The 26,582-nt window shown below is 49.6% G+C and overlaps 1 protein-coding gene across 2 annotated transcripts in view; it reads left to right on the plus strand.

Moving 5' to 3' along the window:
* The first annotated feature begins 3,918 nt into the window (after window positions 1–3,918).
* The window catches only part of UBASH3A (ubiquitin associated and SH3 domain containing A), a 42,598-nt gene continuing 19,934 nt past the window's right edge, over window positions 3,919–26,582 (plus strand). For both annotated transcript variants that reach the window (XM_025462059.3, XM_025462060.3), the window contains exons 1-7: window positions 3,919–4,089; window positions 6,094–6,147; window positions 9,245–9,431; window positions 12,153–12,351; window positions 15,482–15,651; window positions 16,453–16,661; window positions 26,322–26,448. In XM_025462059.3, coding sequence (XP_025317844.1) covers window positions 3,977–4,089; window positions 6,094–6,147; window positions 9,245–9,431; window positions 12,153–12,351; window positions 15,482–15,651; window positions 16,453–16,661; window positions 26,322–26,448 — 1,059 coding nt within the window. In that variant the 5' untranslated portion in view covers window positions 3,919–3,976. The remainder of the gene's footprint in view (window positions 4,090–6,093; window positions 6,148–9,244; window positions 9,432–12,152; window positions 12,352–15,481; window positions 15,652–16,452; window positions 16,662–26,321; window positions 26,449–26,582) is intronic.

Here is a 26,582-nt window from a genome sequence, read left to right on the forward strand (position 1 = left end):
GCATATCTAGGGCTGGCATCTGATATTCACCAAGGCAGTGTCTTGCATGGTCTTGGCTTGGAGATCTGAGGGGCACCTTACCCTGATGGGTCCTCTAGGAGCTGTGAAGTTTTCATAACTATTTGCACACAGATTGAGTTCCAAGCATGGTCTCAGTCTCCACCTTGATCCCATTAGTGAGAGCAGAAAGCTTTGGGCATCACCCACAGGAAAACGTGCAACTTAAGAAACTTTCATCTGTCACTGATGGTCTTGGGAGATAACTTTTAAAAATAAGGAAAAGAGATGATTTGACATTTTCTGGTTTGCTAAATAAGATTTTTTTAAAAATTCATATTTTAATATCTTATAAGCACAATTGCTCCAAAAGTGGTTTACTATTGAGAAAAGAAAGATGTATTTGAGTAGAGGCTGTATCTCAGACCCAAAATCTACTTTTTTTTTCTTCTAGGTAACAAGCGTTTTATATTTTGAGGCTTTCAATTTTAAGATATTTAATTCATTTGGTTATGAAATTATTTCATTTTTTTAATTCCTCAAAGAAAAAGATATTTAAAAACACAATAAACTTACATTTAAAGATGAAATATGGAAGCATTTTACTCTGAAATGGAGAACACCACAAGGACATGCACTATATAGATATATACCATTTCTGTTCAACATTTGGAGTCAAGCCAGTGCAATAAAAGAAGAAGAGGAAAAGGAAGAGGAAGAAGAAGGAGAAAAAGGGAAGAAGAAAGAAGAGGAGGAGAAAAAAGAAGAGAAAGAAAAAAGAAAGAAAGAAAAAAGAGAAAGAAAAAATTTTAAAGTAAAGAATATGTACTGGTAAAAAATAAATAAAAATATTATTTATAGACACAATTCTTTTTGTATCTAGAATTATTTTTTAAATTCTAGAGATTAATTATTAGAATTAATAAGCAAGTCAAACAAGACATTTAGATATAAGTTCAAATGTAAAATAATGTGAATCAATAGCATTTGAATTACCAGCAACAAAGAGTATGAATATGACATTTTAAAAAGATAACTTACAGTGGCATCAAAAATTATCAAATACCTAACAACAACTAATATGCAAGACTTCTACACAGAAAATTATGCAACAGAATTGAAAGAAAATCTGGCAACTCTATGCCAGGAAATTTAACAACTTAGAAAAAATGATCAAGTTCCTTGAAAAACAACTTAATGAAACCGACACAAGAAGAATACTCCTGTAGCTGTTAAATTAATTAAATCTATAGTTTAAAACTTTCCAAGAAAATTCTAGGCCCAGGAGACTTTACTGACAAATCTTTTTTGAACATTAAAGCAAAAAGTTATACCAATCTTACAAAAACTCAGAGAATCAGGGAAGAGGAAATATTTCCCAATTCATATCTGAGATCAGAATAACACTTGACTCTTAGGGAGACCAACTATCCTCATTTGCCAAAGGCTGAGGGGTGTCCTGGAAGGGGATCTTACCGTGCTGTAACCAGGAAGTCTCAAGAATACCAAAATGAGCTGATCATTCTACTGACACCAAAACCTGAGAAGGAAATTATAAGAAAGGAAAACAGGCCAAGCCAATTCACAAACACAGAGCAAAAAATTCTAAACAAAGTATTAACACATTAATATATATAAAACATAACATATAATTACCAAGGTTTTATCTTAGAAACACAAGATTGATTTAACATTCAAAAGCCCACTGGCATAAGCTACCTCATTCACTGAATAAGAAGGAAAACACTATGATCGTCTCAATAGATGCAGAAAAAGCTTTTGATAAAATTCAATACCCATTATTTTTTTAAAACACTTCAGTGAATTAGTAGTGAAAAAAATTATTCAATCTGATAAAGGGTACCTATCATAAACTTTTATCCAACATGGCACTGGAGGCCTTTGTCACTATATGGCAAGGAGAGGAAATAAAGCTCACAATTATTGGAAAGGAAAGGAGAACCTGACATTATTTGAAGAGCACATGATGATGTACATAGAAAATCAAAAAGAGGGGATCCCTGGGTGGCGCAGCGGTTTGGCGCCTGCCTTTGGCCCAGGGCGCGATCCTGGAGACCCGGGATCGAATCCCACGTCAGGGTCCCGGTGCATGGAGCCTGCTTCTCCCTCTGCCTGTGTCTCTGCCTCATTCTCTCTCTCTCTTTCTGTGACTATCACAAATAAATAAAAATTTAAAAAAATATATTTAAAAAAAAAAGAAAATCAAAAAGAATCTACAAAATAATAGAGTTAATAAGTGATCTCGGCCAGATTATTGGATGTGATGTCAATATATATGAGACTGATGCACTGCCCACTGTGCCAAGAGGGCTATGATGTCAATATATAAGAATCAATTGCATTTCTATATATCAGCAACAAATGGAAATAGAAATTATTTTTAAGCTATAGCAACACATAGAAATAAACTTAATGACAGAAATACAAGACTGTGAAACTACAAAACACTACTGAGAGAAAGTAAATAGAGAGATATACCATGTTCATGGAATGGAAGACTCGATATTGTTTTTTTGGTTTTGTTTTTAGATTGTATTTATTTATTCATAAGAGATACAGAGAGAGAGGCAGAGACACAGGCAGAGGGAGAAGCAGGCTCCACGTAGGGAGCCTGATGCGGGACTCGATCTCAGGACCCTGGGATTACGACCTGATCCAAAGGCAGATGCTCAACCACTGAGCCACCCAGGTGCTCCGAAGACTTGATATTATTAAAACTGACCTATAGATTCAATATAATCCCCAACAAAATCCCAGCAGGCCTGTTTTTGTTGAAAATTAGCACACTGTTATGATTGTTCTAAGTATTCCTTCCCTTTCCTTTCTAAAAATAAATTTTATTGAAGCTTAGTTTACACACTTTAAAATGCACCCAATATGAGTGTTTGATTTAGTCAATTTTGAAGAACTGTACACCCATATCAGGATATAGAACATTTCCACCACCCCCAAAACTCCCTCAGAACTTGGCCTCAGGCAGCAACTTATCTGTTTTCTATCTCTATAGTTTAGTTTTACCTCATTTTAGAATTTCTTGTAAGGGACCTCTGGATGGCTCAGAGGTTGAGCATCTGCCTTCAGCTCAAGGCATGATCCTGGGGTCCTGGGATCAAGTCCCACATTAGGATCCCTGTCTGGAGCCTGCTTCTCCCTCTGCCTTCTCTCTCATGAGTAAATAAATAAAATCTTTTTAAAAATAGAATTTCATTGAAATAGAATCATACAGTGTGTATTATCTTGATTCTGGCTTCTTTTAATCAAAATAATACTGCTTGAATTCATCCATGCTGTCTCATGAAACAGTAGTGTGTTTTTGTCATCAATGAGGGCTAAATCATTGATCAAATACACCATAATTTATGTATGCATTCACCAGTGGATTTATTTGGATTATTTATTTATTTAAATTTGGATTTATTTATTTAAATAAATTTATTTGGATTTATTTGGAATATTTATTTGGATTCTTTCTGGTTTTGGTCTCCTGTGAATAAAGCTATTACGAACATTCATATACAAATCATGGTCACACATTTTCATTTCTCCTTGGGAGACAGCTAAGAATAAATCAGTCATATAGCAAATTTATGCTGAACTATATAAGAAACTGTCCAAATGTTATCCAAAATGGCTGAGCAACGAATAAGAGTTCCAATTATTCCACAGCCTGTCAAAATTTAGTATTGTCGGTCTTTCCAATCTTTGCTCTTCTGGTAAGTGTGTTGGACCTCTGGACCTTAAACCTCATGTGGAAACAGGGCTAGTGGATGCTATACCCCCCAGCACCCCGAAAAAAAAGAATTCTGAAAACCAACATCTCATGCAAACAGGATATTAGCTTTTGTCAGAAAGATCAAAAGGGCTTGAGGTTTTTCTTGACACCCTCAGACAGCCTCGCCTGTCTCTTTCTCTCTCTCTGGTTTTATCTATTCATTTCTGTCCACAGAGGCAGGAAGAGATGGCAGCGGGGGAGACTCAGCTCTACGCAAAGGTCTCCAACAAGCACAAGGGCCGCAGCACCCCCTCACTCCTGGACACCCTGCTGGGAATGGGCTTCCCGGCACACACCGCGTGAGTACTGTCCCGCCGCTGGCCCCTGGGTGTGTGTCTCAACCCTTCTGGCCTGTGCTGCAGAACTACAGGCAGCTCAGAGCACTTACTTCCTGCCGGAGAGGGGCATCTCGCAGTGTTAGATACTGTCGCAAAATAAGGCCCTTTTCTACTTTTTATAAATGACATGTTCTTTGCTCTTTAAAGACAAACTGGGCTGGCTGGCTGGCTGGTTGGTTGGTAGAGGGATCCTGAAATTTGTAAAACTTGGGAGCCGTGTGCTACTGGGGCACCCCCATCTTTAGGATTTGGAGGAGCTTGGGCCTGGGTGTATCCTCTCTGCAGTTCAGTGACTGAGATGACACCCGGGGTACCTTAAACTCTAAGTGGAGGGGAGCTGTTGAAAGAACTACCAACAGGAATGTATTTCTAAATGATGCCGAGAAACCATTTATCTGTAGGGGAAATCTCTTCATTGTCTGATCATTGAAAGAGATGGTTAAGAAGGTGCCAGAACTGTGTTGACCCAGTCCTGCTTACCCAAGGCAAAGGTTCCCATATAGAAAATGTTAACCTTAGGAGCCACTGTGTCAGAGAGAGAAGTCCCCCCCCAAAAAAAACAAGCTATGATAGGGACATGCGGTCCTAATTTTTCTCAGGCTGATTCACGTGGGAAAATGCATCAGAAGTCCCTTTAAGTGACTTTGGATTGGAGAGGGGACCAAAGTTTCCCTAAACATTATAACAAAACCTTGAAATTGGCTGAAATCGCTTGGAAGCTGCACTCTTTTCTTTTCTAACCCAACTCAGAACGTTGTCACCTTTATGTTGATAAGACACTGGTTGAAATCAGCAGTGGAACCATGTGCCAGACCCCAGCCAGGGTCACGGAAGCCAGAGAGCACAGGCAGTGGCAGGGCAGGACCCCACTCTTGGCCCCACTAAACCCCATCCCTTATTACGCTACTGACGTTGGATGGAGACTCAGGCTCAGAATTCCTTGTGGTCTAGTATCATCCCCGTCGGCATTCGCCAACAGCAGCACGGGGCAGCACCCTGTCGGTTTGCTCTTCAACTCCAGCTACTTCCAGGCTGAACTCCTGAGCGAGTTACCTTAGCCCTATTCCATCCCGTCCAATTTGGTCCCATTCAGCTAAATTTAATTCAGTGTCTATACATCCTGGGTTATAATGGCGAGTACGACACCGTTGGACCTCACGGACCTTGCAGGCTGGTGGAGGAGGCAAACAGACGCAGGTTTATAGAGATGAAGCCCAGTGACTGAACGTGTGGTTGGGGACGTTTCCCTGGAGGAAGGGCATGTGAGCCATGCTTGGAAGGATCGGGGTCATTTCTCCGAGGGCATGTTGGCACGGGGCTGCATTTTGGTAGGAGGGCGCGTGTGCAGGCCAGGGATTTGGCCCTTCACAGCCAACCTGAGGATGCAAGAGTGGGGTCCCCTGGCTTTAGCGCAGGGTGGAGGGGCTGGCAAGATGGCAGGTGTGGTGGGAGCCGGTGCCCAGGACGGGAGTGGGAGCCCCTGAAGGAGAATGAGCAGAGGAGGTGTGAGCAGGTTGGCGTTTTCAGAAATCACAGTGATGCCACATGGAGACTGAGGCCTGGGCAGTGCACCCAGCTGCAAAGTGTAGCAGTCCAGGCCCTCGTAGGCACCCCCTACACACACACACACACACACACACACACACACACACACACACACACAGGTGTCCTGTGCTGCAGGGCTGCCCCTGCCTCTCCTCTGCTTCCCCAGAGAATGGAAGCCAGGGCTCTTGAATGCTCCTCTCTTTCTTTTTTTTTTTTAAGATTTTTTTATTTATTTATTCATGAGAGAGAGAGAGAGAGAGGCAGAGTCACAGGCAGAGGGAGAAGCAGGCTCCACACAGGGAGCCCGATGTGGGACCCCATCCTCGACCCCGGGGATCACGCCCTGGGCCGAAGGCAGCCGCTCCACCGCTGAGCCCCCCGGGCGCCCCTGAATGCTCCTCTCGTTCTGCTCTCCTGCAGGCTGAAGGCGTTGGCAGCCACTGGAAGAAAGACAGCGGAAGAGGCATCAGATTGGTGAGTAGGGCAGTCTCCGCAGGGGTGCTGAGTACTTGGCTCTGAGAGCTCGGCGGGGTGGCCACGGGCAGCACCCCACACACGCCGGGCGGCCAGGCACCAAAGGGAAGGAAGAAAAAGAACCCGCATTTAAAATGGGAGACAGAGGAGAGAGATCGAACTGTGAACAAGCCTTTCTGCACTTAAAAATCTGAGTTTATCCAAACGTGACTCTCAAGGAAGAAAGAAATCCACGCGATCTGTTGAGTAAATAGGAAAGATAGAAAATAGAGGTTGCCACTGTCTCAGGCTACCTATGATGGGGAGAGAGTTTACTGGTTGGTCCTGGATGCCCTCTGAGGCCTCAGGTGCCAGGTGGGGGGGGGGCCGGGGGTGGAACTCGGGGTTCCAGGGGGCTCTGCTATCCGTCAGCCAGCCTGCAAGCCGCCCACTCCTGCAGGCCTCGGCTTTGTGCTCTGCGATCACCCCACTCCTGAACCCCCCAGGCCCGCCTGAAAGTGCCATGCTGCCGTCACTCTGTCCCTAGGTGGGAAGTCCCCTCACGCTCTGCTCTGGAAAACCGCAGTGAAAATCAAACAATAAAACCCAGGCCTTGACCCACTGGGGCACCCTCCCGGAGCAGGATGGCAACCACTGATTGTGGGGCTTTGAGTGGCCAGCGTGTCCTCCCTGGAAATCCCCTTCTTCACCCCAAAACGCTAGGCCAGTGGCAGGATAGGCAATCCCTCTACCAGACAAAGGGAAATGCCCAGAATCCTCCGGGCTGGGCTAAGTCTAAAGTCAGTTGCCAAATTTGAATTTCAAATGAAACCCACAGCCTCGAGGGCCGTGGTGGCTTCCTTCTAGTTCCAACTCAGCTGCGCAGACCACAAGTCCCACCGAGGCACCGGGGAGACGGTGGGGTCCCCTAGGCTCCACCTGGAGTGGGCCAACCCTAGCCAATCAGGGGAAGTGCCAAGTAAGATGCCAGTAGAACCCAAAGGCAACTTCAAGCGTCCACGTGGGTGAAGACAAGGGGCGGTCTCTCCCTGCCCTGGCTGCAGTCCCGGTGTGATCCACGCGGCGGCCCAGCCGGCACTTCCACGGCCAGGTCTGTGCCTTAGGGACCTAGACAAAGCTCGCGATTCCCGTGCTATGAAATTGGGCAAAAAGAAACCAATTTAAGCATCTGACCAGTGGAATGGATGAGTAAGATACCTCGCACACGGGGGAGGAGCTCGCAGGGCCCTTGGAAGGGTCGCTCGGACTCCCTTAGCCGGGTGCCCACCCATCAGCATGGATAAATCTGCAGGACCCTGGCGTGGCCCCAGCAATCTGCAGCATGAGTTAAGCAATGGCTAATGGTTTATATAAAACACGCGCCAAGTGTCATCTATGGGTTCGTTGCTTAAGTTTCTGGGAGAAACCGGTCACCCCCCAGCAACAGCATTTGTGACAGTCAGAGATTCCTTTCTGGCTTATCCGGGCTCATCGGGGAAGGATGGGGAAGGTTGGGGCTAGGGTGGAGAAGGTTGGGGCTAGGATGGGGAATGATGGGGAAGGAAGGATGGGGAAGGATGGGGAAGGATGGGGAAGGATGGGGAAGGATGCGTCTACATGGGAGGGAGTGCTCAGGATGAAGGGTCAGAGCGCCCTCTGATGGTGTTTCACTCTTAGGGCGACTCCCTCCAGCACAGCTCCTGCCTCAAGGGGCTGCTGGGCCGCCCGCTAAACTCAGGATTACAACTCGGGTGGGTGGGTACCCTCCAGTTCCATCCGCGCTGGCAAATCAAACTCCAATTTAAAAAAATACATAGAAAAAGAATGTGTACAATGCCACTGGTCATTATGGTTTACTGGCACCTATTAAATCCATTAAAAACCAACCAACCAAACAAAAAAAAAAAAAAAACAAACAAAAAATAACTCGGACACTTCCCTGCATCCCCAGAAATTCTTCAAAACCATGACTCCCCCCCCAAAAAAAAATTTAAAAAATAAAAAAATAAAAAAACCATGACTCCCAGTGAACAGATGATAAATAAACCTACTGTCACTTATCTCGTCTCTGCGTCTTTCACCTGTTACAAATAACCCTGCCATAAAGCACGTCAGATGTGCCGTGTTACTTGTTTTCGCCTTTGGAGAAATTTCTGGAAGCGGAATTGTCGGTTTGGACGGGAAGGGTATCCAAAAGCTCTTGGCGCCTCCTGGCAATTTGCTTTTATACAGACGTTGCACGAACCCGCTGCACCTTTGACACAGTTGAGCATAACCTTTTTTTTTTTTTTTTTTTTCGTTTCAAACACATCGTTCTCATCTGACGGGCGAGAAAATGACGCCTTGTGGTTGTCTTCATTCTTGTTTCTTCCATCAGTGAGAATGAGCTTGAATTTGAGGTCGTATAACATTTCTCCTTGTCCTTAAAATAACCTTCTGAATACAGAGGAAAATATATAATAACTACCTATGTTTTGTCTATGTTTTGGGTTTTTAGGGTTTTTTTTTTTTTTTTTTTTGGAGTTTTGACTTTTACACTCAGTTTGAAGTCAGATAAAATGAAGTGTGAGTGTTTTCTACAGATTTTTTTCAACTCTGGGGCGCCTGGGTGGCCCAGATGGGTAAGCGTCTGCCTTCGGTTCAGGTCGTGATCTCAGGGTCCTGGGCTCGAGCCCCACGTTGGGCTCCCAGCTCGGCGGGGAGTCTGCTGCTCCTTCTCTGTCTGCTTCTCCCCCTGCTTGGGCTCTTTCTGTCTCTCTCTTTCAAACGAATAAATAAAATCTTTTAAAAAAATTTTTTCCACCACTACCGAGATAGCTGGCTCCCCAGAGATGGTCTGAAGACCAGGTCACCTTCTCTCACTGTCTTTGTCTTTGGCCCGGGAATCACACTAACGTGGGGCAGAGCCCCGGGGGGACGGGGTGGAGGGGGACCCAGCGCTGCTCCGCGGCCACACCGGCCCCGGGCCCGCTGAGCCTTGCCGAGAGGGGCCGGCAGTGACTTTGTGCAGCGTGGACACCGCCCATGCACAGCGCGGCCTCTTCTGCTCGCTGCCCTCTCCACGCGGGGACGGCCCTGCCGTCGGGGCGCCGGCTGAAAGCGGCCTGTTCTCTTGCAGGCTGCGCTGTCATCGCAATGACCCCTCTCTGGACGATCCCATCCCCCAGGAGTACGCTCTTTTCCTCTGCCCCACGGGGCCCCTGCTGGAGAAACTCGAAGAGTTCTGGAAAGACAGCAAGCGCCAGTGCGCCAAGAACCGGGCTCACGAGGTCTTCCCGCACATCACGCTCTGTGACTTCTTCACGGTGAGTCGGGCCCGCGAGCCCCTAGTGCTCACCGACACGCCGCCGGAGGCACTTCCCCGTGATGTCCAGCGACGCTGGATGTGACCCAGGGGAGCCACGTGATCAGTTGTCACCGGTGTGGGAGGTGGGGGCTGCAGTTGTCACACCAGCGGGCCTCCTGGTGTGGGACACCCTTCACGTTTCTCCTCGGCCTCAGCTGGGCGACTCCTATGCATCCCTCAGAGCCCCGCTCACTTATCCCCCCCCCGGTTGTCTCCCCCGCCGCCCTCTGCGCTCCCACCACCCACCTGTTTGCTAGTATCTCTGGTGGCACTGTCCACGGCTCCGCCCATGTGTCTGGTGCCGCCCTGCGCCCCTCACGAGACTGAATCCCTCCCGAGAAGGTAGATGCTGCCCTTGCTTCCGTGCTCTCAGACTAGCACAGGGCCTCGGAGCAGGTGTTTCAGAACCGTGGGCTGGATGAGCTGGAGAACTTTCACTGCTGGCCCGTCACGGATGCAGGACTTTCCCTGCTTCAGGAACCGGCCCTGACTCAGAAAACGGTCCAACAGGCAGCCTCACGGGGGTCCCGGGAGGGCAAGAGGGACCTGGGCCGGCTCAGAGGAGAAGACGCAGGCACGAGAGGGAGGGAGGCGGGGAGGGACAGGCTGCCACTTCCTCTGTGGCTCCCCACCAGAGGAACCAGGGGAGGACACACCCCGGCCGGCCCCCCTCTGCTGTCCCCAGGCTCTTAGGGTTCCACCCGATTCAGGAATCCCACGGGGCCCAAGGACGAGTCCGTCTCAGGCTCCACAGCGTGCATGGGAAGGGGCCGCAAGCCTCTGCACGGGCTGTTCCCAGCACACCTCCCCCCACCCCGGAGCTGGGGGGACGCGGTCCCAAGGCACAGAGCTTTTCGGTGCCAAAACTAGGAAAATCCCGGGCAAACTGGGGTGAGCTGGTCACCCTCCAGCAACAGCACTTGTGCCGGTCAGAAACTCCTTTCCGGCTTGTCCTGGGAGCTCATCAGGGGAAGAAGGCAGCCAAAGGCAGCGATGAAAACAGCCTCAGAAACGGGCGTGCTTCATCGCGGCAGCCGGGCGGGGGGGGCACCCGGGCCTCCAGCTCCTCTTCCCAAGCCCCCGGGGCTGCACCCAGCACCCGGCACCCACACGTCCACACAGACACGACTTAGATATGCGCACACACACCCTCCCCTTCCCACGTCGGCCGTCCCACTAACCCCCGGCCCACGTCCAACGCCGCCTCGGCTGGCCGGGCGCCCTTCCTGGCAGATGGGTGCCAGAGGGACTGGGTCTCTGCCCTTGATGCTGCAGAAGGAAAACATTCAGCCTCCACGGGCAGGAGGTCCCACCGCAGCTCTGCTTCAGTCCGACTCGGCGCTTCCAGACCATGTACCTGCGGCCGCGTGATCACAGTGTGCACACTCAGGTTCAAGGTTATACCCTCCACGCATCACGTGCTTTCCCAGGCCCCGCGAGGGCCGCAGAGATGCAATAGGCAGACGAAGGGACGTAAAAATGCATATGAAAACTAGAAGGTGGTTGACTCCTCAGAGGATGAAAGGAGCCGTGGGAAATTCAGAGGGAAGAGCAGGGCTGGCGCTGATTTCCTGCCGGGGTGGGGGTGGGGAGTGGGAGGGCACGGGTCTGGGGTTCACTGTGGCTTCACGTGAGTCTTCCACATGGAGGAAGGTCTCCAAGCCCAGGAAGTGGCTTGGACAGAGCTGGCACTCAGGCTGAGCGGGTGTAGACAGAACTCTGCAGGTGACCGGGGGCGCACCTGCCGCTTTGGGGTGGGGGGTGGCATGGCAGGGACACAGCATTAGGTAGAGCGGTCAGGCTAAAATGTGTGCAGTGAATTGGGGGGCAGCGGGGAGACCGGTTGGGAGCCTGCATTGGTTCACGCTCTCCCAAGGAGCAGACCCCGAGGTGGAGTTAGACGTGCGACCCCAAGTGCGATTGCAAGAGATTTATTTGGGGAGAAGCACCTGTGAAGGAAGGAGAAGGACAGAGGGCTGACAGGGAGCCTGGGGGCCCCGAGTCACCTCCATGGAAACCAGCGTCAGGGGCCGTGACGGGCTCGGCCACTGCGGGAGTGTGGCCGGATGCCGGGGGCTTCGGCCACTGCCGTCCTTGCCATGAGCTCTGAGCACTGCATGCCCGTGGTTCAGGGAAACCTCCAGAGGCCACATGATGCCACATGTGGGTTGACCACAGCTGTGGGTCGACTAGACATGACACAGAGGGAAGGGAGTTAGCGAGGGTGACAAGAGACTTCCAGCCTAGACACTTAAAGGATATTCCATTCCAAAAGGAATTTGATGTGAATGTCTAAGAAACTGAGCACCGCAGGATCCCTGGGGGGCTCAGTGGTTTAGCACCTGCCTTCAGCCCAGGGCGTGATCCTGGAGACCCGGGATCGAGTCCCACATCGGGCTCCCTGCAAGGAGCCTGCTTCTCCCTCTGCCTGTGTCTCTGCCTCTCTCTCTCTCTCTGTGTCTATCATGAATAAATAAATAAAATCTTAAAAAAAAAAAAAAGAAAGGAAAAGAAAGAAAGAAACTGAGCACCGGGTGTAGAACAAATCTCCATGACCCCAAACAGTTGGATGAGATAAGTCATATTCCGGCATCGTGACCCAAAACAGGCCCAGTTGGCTGCCTGGTTTCTTATCAACTACGCTAACCGTCGCACGTCCTCTGTCTCTCTTCTCCCTCAGTGTGAAGACCACAAGGTGGAATGTCTGTATGAGGCTCTAAAGAAAGCTGGGGACAGGATCCTGGGTTCCTTCCCCCCGACGGTCCCTCTGGTCCTCTACTCTTCCATCAGCTATCTAGGCTTCTTCGTGAGCGACAGCCCTGCGGACGTCATCCGGGAATTCGCCATGATGTTCGCCACGGAAGCATCTGTCTTAGCAGGTGGGTGGCGACCCTGGCCAGGTGCACACGAGGAGCACGGTTAATAGGGACCCATCACTCTGTGTCCGGGGCCGTGCTTGCTCCTGGGGCAGAAGCCCAGCTGCAGGGAAGGGGTGCAAGCTGCTCCTCGCTTGCACACATGCGCCCCGGTCGGGGGCGATTCCACCCCCACCGCTCCCTTTGCAGCCAGCTCCTCGGACGGGGCCTTAGTCTGAGGCTGAACAGTTCAGCCGGAGCTAAACCTAATGAGCCGGGACGGCCCTCAAAAGGAACGCAGACTCTGAGACCCCGTGGACACCTTTTCCCTAAGTGGGAATACCTTTGTCTCCATCAGTGTGGTTTTTGCAAACATTTGGCACGTTCCAGCTGCCTGGGCAACTGTCCCTCCAGGGGCTTCGAGTGGCCACATGAAGACAGTGGATTGCAGGCGGGTGCCCATGTTGGGGGATCGGGGCCGCCCCCAGCCCCACACCCACCTTGGGCAGATCCCCTCCTGGGGCCAGTGCTGTGTGGAAAACGCAAGTCCTAGGTGGTTGTTGCTAATGTTTAGGGAGGAGCGAGTCTTTTCTCCTTCACCTCTTGGGGAAGGACGGTCTAGATTCACTGGGAGCATCTGCATCCCTCCCATCCCCCCCTGGACCTGCGCTGGTGGGGAGTCGGGCTCTGGCGGGACCCGCAGGAGGGACCTCAGAGGACGAGAGCTCCTCCCGAGTCTCTGGTCAGCGCTAGGGCTTCCTCGGGCCGCATCAGCCCCTGGAGTCGCTCCTGTCTCTCTGCACGGTGGCGAGGCCTCTGGGCCTTCAAACATCACTGCCTGTTTCTGTGGAGCTCCCCGTCGGTCCTGGCACACGGAGGTGCTCAGTGTCGTGACCCCTGGTTTCAGATGTGCCTGGACGCAGATCTGGCCATGTGAGGAGGTCCCTGCATCCTGGATTTCCACTTGGAGCCTGGCCTCTGGACTCTGGGGTCCTATTTGCTGCATGATTATCAGCTTACCCTGAGCCTTTGCAGATTGGCGTCTTTTATAGAAACAAGAGTCAAGTGATGGCTCTTTGACCTCCTTGCCTCCAGAGGACAGCGCGGTCTCATCCAGCCCTGCCCTGTGGCCCCAGAACAGGCACGGCACCTCTCTTATGCTTTGCAACCCCCCAAAAAAATGGGTCTCGCATGCCCTATTCTTAAAATGAAGACACTGAGGCCTGTGAAGAGTAAGTAGCATGTCGGCCAGAGGTCACTGTCATGGGGTAAAGGAGTTCCCTAAAATTCCTGTCCACCCAGAACCTTAGAAAAAGACTTTATTTGGGAAAAGTCTCTGCAGGCATGATTAGTTAAAATGTGGCCAGATGGGAGTTGGGCGGGCGCTACATTCAGTGACTGGGGTCCCTCTGAGAGAGGAGAGGACACCCAGAGGCACGGGGAGGAGGCCATGGGAGGAGGGCAGCAGAGATGTGGGGACGTGGCCACGAGGCAAGGAGCACCAGGAGCCCTGGGAGCCCGACACGGCAGGAAGGACCCTGCCCGGAGGCTTCAGAGGGAGGCCGGCCCAGGCCACCCCTGGATTTCAGAGGTCTGGCCTCCTGGCTGTGAGAGAATGCATTTCTGCTGGTTCAAGTCCCCCTCGTCCGTGGCCATTTGTGAAAAGAGACCCAGAAAAGAGACAGTGTCCTCTAAGCAGTGGTCGGAGCTGGAACAGGGGTCCAGTCCTGTCTCATCCGGTCCCCCTGGGGTCCTCACCGACCAGCCCTGCGCTCCAACAGAGCGGCTGTGACGTGGAGTGCCTTGCCTTGCCCTGGGCCCGACCCCGAGGGTTGGGGAAGGGCCCATGGGCTTCAGCGTATCCTGGGCCCCTCTCAGGGCAAAGTGTGTCCCCCTCTGTCCCCACCCAGTGGAACGCCCCCGTAGGCAGGGGCTGCGGAGAGCAGATGAGGGCCCATTCAGAAGCGGTGTGTGGTTCACTGATCACACCGATGACAATTAGCATGGGTCTTTCCCAGGCCACGCTGACTCACGTGGCAAGGCCGTCCTCCCCACCGCGGTGCTGAAACACCTAAGAAAGGAATTTCCGCACCACCCACACACCATCGCAACTTCGGCTTCTCCCCTCGACAGTTTCTTAGTTGCTGCTAAAAGGCTCGTGTAGGGGAGACACCAGGTGGGTCCAGGAAGCAATGGCAACATCGTGATGTTTTCCAGGGGAGAACACATCCTACCTGCTTGTGTGTGCTGCCCCCGGGAGAGGTGGCAGGTAGCTGGTATTGACTAAATGACTCCCCGGGGACGCGAATTAAGGGAATGGTTTCGATGCAGCCCCAGCAGGTGGCTGTCACTGTCTCCAAGCTGTTACTGTCAAAACGAAAGCTGAGTCAGATCGAGATGCTCCCAAGGTCACCGTTCCAGAAGGAGCAGAGGAGGCCTATGTGATACCACAGTCTGGGTGCTCCTGTCCATCGCCGCCTCCCCAGAACATAAACTCCTTTGTGGCCCAGTTGAAAGCAGATCCTGGCTGACGCCAGGGCCCTGGAATGAGGACCGGGAGGGCCGGGGCCACCAGGGCAGAGGCCACCCAAAAAGACCAGGGTTGGCCACTCCGAGGGCTTCCTGCTTCACCAAAGTGAGCAAAATACTAGCGATCCTGTCATGTTTGACACAGTTGAGCGGCCTGTGGTGCTTTCTTCCTGAGACTCTGTGGCTGAACCCGAACCCACTGATGGAGAGGGCCTGACTCTGCGTGGCTGACTCTGAGGGCTGAGAGATGTGCACACCCCGGGGATTGAAGGAGAAACTGTCCACTGCGTCCACTTTAACCAACTGTTTGGGCAACTAGCTTGCCAATCGATAGGCTCCAAACACCCCAACCCATATCTCTACCCCTCCTCTTCCCTACTCCTTGTAAAATCTGCAGTACCCCACCACTTCCCCTATAAGCTGAACTCAGGAGATGGTGCAGTCTGGAGGGCGTCCTGGCCTTACCAACAAAGCCCCGGTGCCCAGGGGGAAGGAGAGGGCAGAGGCAGGAGGCACCATGCAGAAAGGCCTTGCCCCTCCACCCGGGCTGTGGGGCTGTCCTAGGAGCAGAGCTAGCGGTGTGGGTAAGAGCGCCCTTCAACCCTGTGTTCCCCGGACTTCACAGACTGCACCGTGAAGCCTTGCACCAAGCAGCTGCACCTGACCCTGGCCCACAAGTTCTACCCCCACCACCAGAGGACCCTGGAGCAGCTGGCCAGAGCCATCCACCCAAGCCTCAGCTGCCAGTGGACTGCCGCACTTTACTCCCGAGACATGCGCTTCGTGCACTACCAGGTGAGCAAACCCGGGCCTGGGAGCCTCAGCCAGAGCCGCCTCCCCATGGGAACCAATGGTTGCCCACCCGACGGAGAGCTTACCCCCAGGAGCCCTCCTCTGGAGGCATTTCAGGAAAACGAAGACCATTTATGGTTGGGGTCTTTTTTTTTTTTTTTGGTTGGGTTTTTTAAATCATTTTCTCATCTGTGCAATTTGGAACTCTCGTTCTTTTACATATGAGTGCAGACACACACACAAAAAAAATTGAAAAAAGAATGGTAGCAATTCTGGCAATAAAAAATGGACTACTGCAAAAATCTACGAATGTATCGTATCGCTGATTAATTCGTTTAAATGATGATTTCAATGAAGCCTTATTGCAGGACTTCCTACATTGATTGGCTTAAATAGAAAGTGTGCCGGGCTCCTTTCAGGCCCGTGGAATTAGTATGAATGAATCCACCGTGTTCCATGTTGTATGAGAAATCATAAATAAACTCATGCCAAGGAAGGTGGATGTGAAAGTCTAATTATGCTCTAAGATTTTTCATATTAGAGATAAGTAAATAGTGATAAGAGATAGATAGATAACAGATAGGTAGACACCAGAATTCATTTCCAAACCTATCCCAAGAATCCTGTGCCACGTTCGGGTACCCTCTGTCACCATTTATCACCAAAGGCCGGGACAGTGCCTTGGAGTCTTAGAACTCATCACGGAAGCCTAGAGGCAAGAGGCCCCTGTCATCCTTCTCCTGATACCATCTTTCTCCGCACAAGTCCTTGCTTGAGACAGGAAAACACTTGCCTCTTTTCCAGACCCTCAGGGCCCTCTTCCAGTACAAACCTCAGAACGTGGACGAGCTGACACTAAGTCCCGGCGACTACATCTTCGTGGACCCCACTCAGCAGGAGGAAGCCAGCAAGGGCTGGGTGATTGGGATCTCCCAGCGGACGGGCTGCCGGGGCTTCCTACCCGAGAACTACACAGAGCAAGCCAGCGAGTCTGACACCTGGGTTAAGCACAGGTGAGTGCTGCCTCCAGCGACACCCCAGACATCTCTCCCTGAGTTAATGCCCAAGAATGTCCTTCTGAAAACAGTGGTTGCCTTATTTGTATGCTTCTAGATCATTCCATCGTTGGTAAAAAATTGCTTTCTCCATGCTGGCGACATTATCCCTGCAGGTATACAGTACATATCTTGGTCAATTCATGGTTTTCTGAGGATGGTGTTCAGAAAACATGAATTACTCTCTTTGTCTTTTGACATCATAATCCCAAAATGACTACAAAAACAACTTCCTTATTATGGACATAAGAGATCATACTCAGAGATCCTAAACTTGGCTTTATTTTCCTCCTGCTCAGTGTGTCAACTGTGAAGTCTATTGCTCTACGCAGACGACCATGAACTTATCAGCTAAAGCAACGCACATTCAATATCTCCTAGTTTTCATGCATCGGGAGTCTGAGCATGCCTCAGCTTGGGGTCTCCCAGATTTGGGCCAGGGCTAGGGTCTCATCTGAAGCTCGGGGTCCTCTCCTGAGCTCACATGGTGTTGGCAAAACTCATTTCCTAGAAGCTATAGGCCTCCTGGTGGCTTGCTTCTTCACGTTCAGCTGGAGAATCTCTTCACTTGAGCATTTTTAGCATCATCTGGAGAGGCTGAGGTTGATTGGAATTATCAGGTATTGGTTCCTTTTGTCCAATTCTCTTCCCTCAATTAATCTCTCTCCTCACATGCGTCACTATGAGCAACAAGAAGAAAACGGGCCACGCTTTTAACACTGTGCTTGGAGATATTCTGTGCTACACGACCAACTGCACTGCTTCTAGCTTCTGCTTTCCACCAACAATGTCACTCAGCTTTTCGCCACTACATGCTAAAGGTCCCCCAAATTCAGTTAAGGTTTAGCCAGAGAAGTAGAACAGAATAGTAATTTATATATATATTATATATGTATAAATGTACATGTATTATTGTATATGTTTTGTACATATGTAATATAAATATATTTATACATATATATTTTATAGTTAATACATGAAAATTATGTATTGATAATATAATAGTTTCTATTTATGTCATATTATTTATGTTATGATACATGTATATGTTACGCACCGCACATATACACATCCATTTAAGGATTTATTACAAGGCAGTGCCGTGTGTGACTCTTGGAGTTAGCTCCACAGGGGCAGGCAGGCAAGAAGGGAGGGAGTGAAGGAAACCATGGAAACCACATAACCTCTGGAAACCATGGTGATCGAAGTGCTTGTCTCGGTGTGACAATCAGGACGGACACCCCAGGCAGACAGGGAGCAGTTGCAGACACAGATGCTACTTGGAACCTCTTAGGGTCAGAGAAGCCGTAAGCCTTTTTTTAAAGACCTTCCAACTGAATAAGTCAGGCCCATACAAGATAATCTCCCTTTTGATTAACTTAAAGCCAGATGACCAGGGTCTTTAAGAGCATCTGCGAAATCTCTGCACAGCAGCACGCAGCTTAGCGTTTGATGGGATAACTGGGAAAAGGTGCGCGTGTGCTTTCCACCATGACCTAAACTGTCGGTAAAAGGGATCATGAAATTATGAAATAAGGTATTAGTGAAATAAGTTGTGATACATCCATATAGAATACTCGCAGTGCTTAAAAAAAGGTCAAATGAATAAAATTCATATCATATTTTATGTGCTGATATGAAAAAATCCAAGACAGGTTGCTGAACTGTGTGTAGCACAGAACTATTTGCGGGGAAGGGTGAAGTGGAACACAACTGTCTGCACATGTATGTGTGTGATATGTATTTCTATGCATGCCTGTGTCTAAAAGTTCCCTGGAAAGGAGCATCTCTAGAAACTTCTAACAGAGGTCCCCTGGGGGTTAGGGGAAGGTCTGGGAGAAGGAAGAAGACTTGGGAAGGAGACTTTGCTCTCTACCTCCCGTGATTTGTAAATATTTGAACCATATGTGTGCATTACTTATTCAAAATATAAATTCACCCCATTTTAAACTTAAATAAAAGAATAGAAACACATTGGGTCAGAGAGAGAATAAATGGGAGAAGTCAGTCAAATCCAGAGCTGGGGTTGCACACGCCATGCATGCCGGGAGATCCCCGCCGTCCCACACCCGATGCAGAAAGGGATACGGTTTCCACCAAATGATCTCGGCCATTCCAGATGCAGTAGACCAGTCATTTGGGAGAAGCACTATTTTGCCAGGGTGGACATGGCCATGGGTCCTGTGGGCTACCTCGAAGTCACACTGGTGCCCCGTGGGACTGCAGAGCTAATCCAATACAGCCCCCTGACCTGGAGAGCGGAGAACGCTCCGGCCCGGGAAAGTGGGGAGGCCGGATGGTGTCACACAACTAAGGAAGCACCTGTTTTCCTTGAGAACCAGCTCCGTCCATCACCAGGTCTCATCAATGCTTTAAGCAAATTGGGAAATGCTGGTCACGCCCCCACCGCTGTCTGAGTTCCAGGAGGAGCGGGACAGGTCTTCCACTCCCCGCTCAGGATGGGAGAGCCTCACTGCCATGGGGCAATTGGCAAACCCAGATGTTTCTAGAACTACACAGTGAAGACTCTGTAGAAGACAAGTGTGTGGCCATCATATGTTTTGCTTCGCAATCAGTCAACCACCTGTGACCAACATAACCAATTAAGCCTGACATTTCTGGGACTATTCTTCCTAAAGACAAGTTTTCCTTATGAATTAATAAACACTAAGAAAAATTGCAACAAAAAGAGAGAAAGCTAAGTAGTGGGCTCCCCCGTGGGGTGTCTGACTGGCCATGTTTTGGAAGCATCCCCATCCTCCCTGGAGGAGGGCAAGACATGCTGACACACTGTGACATGTGATTACAGGCCCGATGGCAGATCCCTAGCACTGCTGTCAGACTCTGTCATTCTGGCAAAGTCGCTTAGAACTGCCAAAAGTGTACCTTATTAAACACCGAAGTCTATTTAAATTAGAAGATGATCCTTGAATGACTGGACAAATCACTAATCTGTTGAGTAGAGGGAAATGTGGTCTGGTGGCACCATCCAAAAGCTAGCTTGTGGACACACAGGTACATACCTCCCCCTGCGTGGGCTGCAGGACTGGTACTTGGCATGTGTCACCTGCTGGCCTTACGGATGTGCCCAAGAACAGATGTGCACCTACCCTGGAGCAGCCCCTACCTGCCAGAGGGCACACCTTTCCAGGTATGAATTTGCAGCCATGCGGTTCTGCTTGGCCACTGAAACATCCACCGCCCGTCACCAATTCAACTTCAGCCTTCTTGCTACGGTCCTGGGAGTCTTTGGAATCACTGCACGACAAAATCACACCCCGAAACCTGTTGGTGACCTTGAAGGAGACGAGAGGTGACCAGCTTGATACGATGGGGGAGTGTCTTCAGGAATCAAAGTGGCTCTCAACGCTCCACATAGAAAATGTATGTCACATAATCCAGAACAAAGAGCGGAGAGGCCGGGAGTGTTAGAGCTTGGAGAACAGTTTGTCTTCTGGCCAAGATGAGAGGATTTTCAACACTGAAGCCATATCCACCCAGTAATTTCCAAAACCACAGAGCGCGTTGGTGGCAAGTACCTCGGATGTAATAAAGGTGCTATTGTGGGCTGAATTCTATCTGCCTCAGATTCCTGTGTTGAAGTCCTGGCTCCCAGCGCCCCAGAATGGGACAGTAGAGATGGGGTCTTTACAGAGGTGATTAAGGGAGGAGGAGGTCACCAGGGTGGACCTGATGCAATCTGACCAGTGTCTCTATGAGATCAAGACACAGATGCACACAGAGGGGGACGGCATGAGGACAGGGGGAGAGGACAGTGTCCACGGGCCCAGCAGGACCTCGGGAAGAACCAACCCTGTCCACTCCTGGATCCCAGAACTTGGACCCTAGGACGGGGACAATAAATGTCTGTCATTTCAGCCGCCCAGTCTGTGGTGCCTTGTTACGGCTGCCCCAGGAATCTAATAGGGAATGTGGTCCATACAGCCCCACAGGCTGCAGCTACGCCCCTTTTAAAAGCCAGGGAGAATGTCAACCCATCTACTTCTGTGGTCTGGGTTGACCATTAAGTAGTTCTCCCAAGAGAAGATCAGAAATATTTAAATGCCAAGTTCTTTCCTTTCACCTCTCATTGTAATCTTGATTATATTTCATTTGAAAGACAAGCGAAAAAAACAATTTGGTTTTCTCTCCAACTGCAGGCTTCACAGATGTTATTTATAGATAAGGAGGCTCTGCTGTGCACACGTGGGGAGGCACGAGCAGGGTGCAGGCCCCGCCTCATCCTCAGGAAGAGGAAACCCACCGACGTTTCCTTTGTCAATTGGAGACCGTAAATGGGGCCTCGGCGATGGGAGGAGGGAGCTGTCAATGGTTTGGGCATGGATACCTGTGCTCTCCGTCCACTTACGGCCAACTTCAGCCCTCACCTCTTGGGAGCTTGCCTCTGACCCTGAGAGTATGTAAGCAAAGGATCTAGCTCCAATGGGAGTTTCCAGAACAAAACAGGAGGGCAACAACCTGAAAATAGAAGGTACAACTTGCAGAACTGCACAATTTTGAGAAGTGTGTTCGCCAGTTGAAACACCACATGGGCACAAACGGTCCGGGGCGGTGGTGGTGGAAGGCTGGTGGCCGGAGCTGGGGTGCAGGGGAAACGCTCCCAAGGAGCCCCCTCCCCCCGCTCTGGCTTTGGTCAGGTCTCAGCAGTGGACACGTGGGGACTAGCGGTAGTTGTGGGGGAATGGAGGACATGAGGTCCCTGGGGGGAAATGCAAACATTCACACACGGGCCGAGGGTGCAGAAACACACCGCATCTATGATAGAGGAAGACGAATCATGAATCATGATTGGTATCAATTCCTCATGAGCCTTCAGGTTTAATGAAATTCCAGAAAAATCTCAATAGGATCATTTGCTGAAACTTCACTGGATGATTGAAAAGTGTATATGGAAGAATGAATGGGAGAGAAACTCAAGAAACCTTGAAAAGTAAAAAAAAGTAACGAGAGGAGCTGGCTACCCTACACATATTAAAAAAGCTGTTATAAACCGATGATACGGTCCTGGCTTGGGAGAAGGAGGGAAAGCAGATCCGTGGAGCAGAGCTGATACCAGAGCGGGAGGCCTGGCCTCTTCACACCTGCTGACGCATCAGAGGGAGAGGAAAGGGTATCAATGAGGGGTCCTGGGGGTGGCCTCACCTCATATATGGAACTCAACCCAGGAATTAAATGGAAACAGAAAATCATATAAAGTGGAAGGCACTTGAAGTGAATTTATTTCTGATTTCTGGACTGAGGAGAGCTTTGAAAGCATAGAAGTGACGGAAGGAGTCTTCTTCAGACACTTGACAGATCGGTCTTTAATAGTGACTATCAAATGCTTAGAATTTAAGGTTTCTGGGTGTTGAAAACCATAAAGTAGCCTACTATTGGAAGAGCAGGAGGAGAATAATGCTCTTCAGAACACAGAGTGAGGGACGCCTGGGTGGCTCAGTCGTTGAGCACCTGCCTTTGGCTCAGGTCGTGATCCTGGGGTCCCGGGATCGAGTCCCGCATCAGGGTCCCCGCAGGGAGCCTGCTTCTCCTTCTGCCTGTGTCTCTGCCTCTCTCTCTATGTGTCTCTCATGAATAAATAAGTAAAATCTTTAAAAACAAGACAAAACGCAGGAGTGAGGGCAGTGTGCCCTTACCAGTCACCCCGGTGAGTGTGAGCGCATTACCTCCCCTTCCGATCCTCCCACCAGCTATGGCCTGGGAGCTTCTGCCCTCCAGTGGATTTGTGTGAGATGTTTGCACTTCACCAAGACGCCACCTACCGGATTCATCAGTCCCGTCCACTGTGGACAGGTGAAGTCAGAAGGTTGCCCAACCAGCTCCGGCCACCAGGCCGCCCACCTGCAGCCTCGGGCCACGTGCCCCTCTCCCCCATCAGACTGTGCTGTGTGGTCTGAGCTCCCGCCCAGGGCCACCGGCCCACAGTGCCTCACAGCCCAGTCCCCGGGCATCCCATGCCCTCCAAGGGCTCCGCGCCAGCACCATCTGCCATTCCTGACTTCCCCCCATCGTTCCCACTGGCAGCATGCAGTTATCTTAAAAACAGACTCAAACAAACAAACCCTTTATTTTTCCCTGTCTAGCTACTGCTCCTTTGCTCCGATGGTAGATTTTTAAAGATTTTTATGTATTTTTAAATTTTTTCATCATAAGTAAAAAAAAAAAAACATTTATTTTTTCCTTTTTTTTAAATTGGAGTTCAATTTGCCAACATATAGCATAACTCCCAGTGCTCATCCCATCAAGCGCCCCCCTCAGTGCCCATCACCCATTTCCCCCCACCCCCCGCCCACCTCCCTTTCCACCACCCCTTGTTCGTTTCCCAGAGTTAGGAGTCTCTCATGTTCTGTCTCCCTCTCTGATATTTCCCACTCATTTTCTCTCCTTCCCCCTTTATTCCCTTTCACTATTTTTTATATTCCCCAAATGAATGAGACCATATAATGTTTGTCCTTCTCTGATTGACTTATTTCACTCAGCATAATACCCTCCAGTTCCATGCTCATGGATTGGGAAAATTAATATTGTGAAAATGTCAATGCTACCCAGGGCAATTTACACATTTAATGCAATCCCTATCAAAATACCATGGACTTTCTTCAGAGAGTTGGAACAAATCATCTTAAGATTTGTGTGGAACCAGAAAAGACCCCGAATAGCCAGGGGAATTTTAAAAAAGAAAACCATATCTGGGGGCATCACAATGCCAGATTTCAGGTTGTACTACAAGGTTGTGGTCATCAAGACAGTGTGGTCCTGGCACAAAAACAGACACATAGATCAATGGAACAGAATAGAGAACCCAGAAGTGGACCCTCAACTTTATGGTCAACTAATACTCGATAAAGGAGGAAAGACCATCCACTGGAAGAAAGACAGTCTCTTCAATAGATGGTGCTGGGAACATTGGACATCCACATGCAGAAGAATGAAACTAGACCACTCTCTTGCACCAGACACAAAGATAAACTCAAAATGGATGAAAGATCTAAATGTGAGACAAGAGTCCATCAAAATCCTAGAGGAGAACACAGGCAACACCCTTTTTGAACTTGGCCACAGTAACTTCTTGCAAGATTCATCCACGAAGGCAAAAGAAACAAAAGCAAAAATGAACTACTGGGACTTCATCAAGATAAGAAGCTTTTGCACAGCAAAGGATACAGTCAACAAAACTCAAAGACAACCTACAGAATGGGAGAAGATATTTGCAAATGACGTATTAGATAAAGGGCTAGTTTCCAAGATCTATAAAGAACTTATTAAACTCAACACCAAAGAAACAAACAATCCAATCATGAAATGGGCAAAAGACATGAACAGAAATCTCACCGAGGAAGACATAGACATGGCCAACATGCACATGAGAAAATGCTCTGCATCACTTCCCATCAGGGAAATACAAATCAGAACCACAATGAGATCCCACCTCACACCAGTGAGAATGGGGCAAATTAACAAGGCAGGAAACCACAAATGTTGGAGAGGATGCGGAGGATGCGGGTCCCACCTCTTGCACTGTTGGTGGGAATGTGAACTGGTGCAGCCACTCTGGAAAACTGTGTGGAGGATCCTCAAGGAGATAAAAATAGACCTGCCAGCAATTGCACTGTTGGGGATTTACCCCAAAGATTCAGATGGAATGAAACGCAGGGACACCTGCACCCCAATGTTTCTAGCAGCAATGTCCACAATAGCCAAACTGTGGAAGGAGCCTCGGTGTCCATCGACAGATGATGGATAAAGAAGATGTGGTCTATGTGTACGGTGGAACTTTCCTCAGCAATTAGAAACAACAAAAAAACCCCATTTAACCCATCCCTCACCCACCTTCCCTCTGGTGATCAGCAGTTTGTTTTCTGCTGTTAAGAGTCTGTTTCTTGATTTGTTTCTCTCTTTTTCTCTTTGCTTGTTTGTTTTCTAAAATTCCCCACATGAGTGAGGCCACACTGGTATTTATCTTTCTCTGACTGACTTATTTCGTTCAGAATAATACTCTGTAGCTCCAGCCATGTCGTTGGCAATATTTTGTTCTTTTTCATGCCTGGATAATAGTCCCTTGTATGTATAGACCACATCTTCTTTATCTGCTCATCCGTCGATGGACACTTGGGCCGCTTCCATGTCTTGGCTGTTGTAAATAATGCTGCTATAACCATTGGGGTGCACGGGCCCCTTTGAATCCGAATTTTTGTATCCTTTGGGTAAATACCTAGCAATGCAATTGTTGGGTCGTTGGGTAGTTCTATTTTTAAGCTTCTGAAGAAGCTCCCTACTGTTTTCCAGAGCGGCTGCACCAGCTTGCGTCCCCATCCACAGTGCACGAGGGCTCCCCTTTCTCTACACCCTCATCAACACTTGTTTCTTGTGGTGTTGATTTTAGCCAGTCTGACAGGTGGGACGTGGGATCTCATGGTGGTTTTGATTTGCGTTTCCCAGATGATGAGTGATGCTGAGCAACTCTTCATGTGTCTGTTGGCCATCTGGATGTCTTCTTTGGAGAAACGTCCGTTCACGTCTTCTGCCCATTTTTAACTGGATTTTTTGTTTTTTGGGTGTTGGTTACAGATCATTTTAAAGTAGAACTTATAAAGATGATCTCCCCTTTCATGAAATGAATTTCCCCTGGGACACTTAGCCATTTGCTTGTTCTTGGAGGATGTAGTGACTGTTCCCTCTCCTCCTCTGGCCCCTCTCCCTGTTCCTTCCAGACACACTCACTTGCAGCACCTGCCATGACCGCCCTCCTGTCCTGGAGTTCATACTACTCTAGTTAGCTAAGATCTTTCCCCTCCATCCTCTCCAGGTCCCCTGATTCTGTGCCCACCTCGTGGCATCATTCTTGGTTCATTGAACAAGTGGCAGTTTCCTCACCACCTGCAACTCCTTGGGTACTGTTTTCCCCAGCATGCACGAAAGGCACCCCCCTTCCTGTGTGTTTCCCTACATCTTAATGTCTCTTTTCACGGCTCCTTCACTCTTGTATCCCAGCCACATCCATCTTCACGCCTTTGCTGTCTTAGGAGGTGAACCTACAAGGATGGTGCACTAGTTTGCCTGGGTTACTGGACCATGTACCCCAGCCAGGGGCTTAAACAACAGACATCTCTTCTCTCAAGGTCTCAGGCTGCAAGTCCAAGATCGGGGTGTGGGCAGGGCTAGTTTCTCCAGAGGCCTCTCCTTGGTGAGTAGTACGGCCACCTTCCTGGTGCCTTTTCATGGTCTTTCCTCGGGGCCAGCATCCTTGGTGTTCCTCTGTGCCTCCTACTCTCCTTATAAGATTGAATTGGGCCACCCTGCTGGCCTCATCTTACCTTAATTACCTCTTTAAAGACCCTGTTTCCAGTAGTCATACTCTGAGGTCCTGGGGCCAAGACTCTAGATGTCGAGGGGCCATGGTTCAGCCCATAACGAGATTTACTCAGGAGTTGTTATGTGCTGAGCACTGGGCTCTTCGAACACACTGCTGCGTTTTGTCCCCAATAGTGACCTTCCCTGCCCATCTCGTCATGTGTGTTCCCACGCACACGCATGACCAGATGCAGACGGTTGCTTCCCAATGTCTTGAAGACAATAGCACACTAGTTTCTTCTCCCACAGGACATACACCTTCAGCCTGGCCATGGACCTGATCTCCAGAAAGGACGGTGAGGCCAGCGGCCGGCGAAACGGGGAACTCCATGCTTCACAGATGCCAAGGGGCATTAGCAGCATCCAGGCCTTACAGGTGATGGAATTCTCTGTTTTGTAAGATGAACGAAGGGAAACCACACTTTATATTAACTCCGTGGTAGACTCGGCCCCTCGGGTACAGCCCCAGCCCCGGGTGGCTCAGCAAGAGCCAGTGCCCTGCAGTGCTGA

Source organism: Canis lupus, chromosome 31, assembly GCF_003254725.2.
Source record: "Canis lupus dingo isolate Sandy chromosome 31, ASM325472v2, whole genome shotgun sequence".
NCBI lineage: Eukaryota > Metazoa > Chordata > Mammalia > Carnivora > Canidae > Canis > Canis lupus.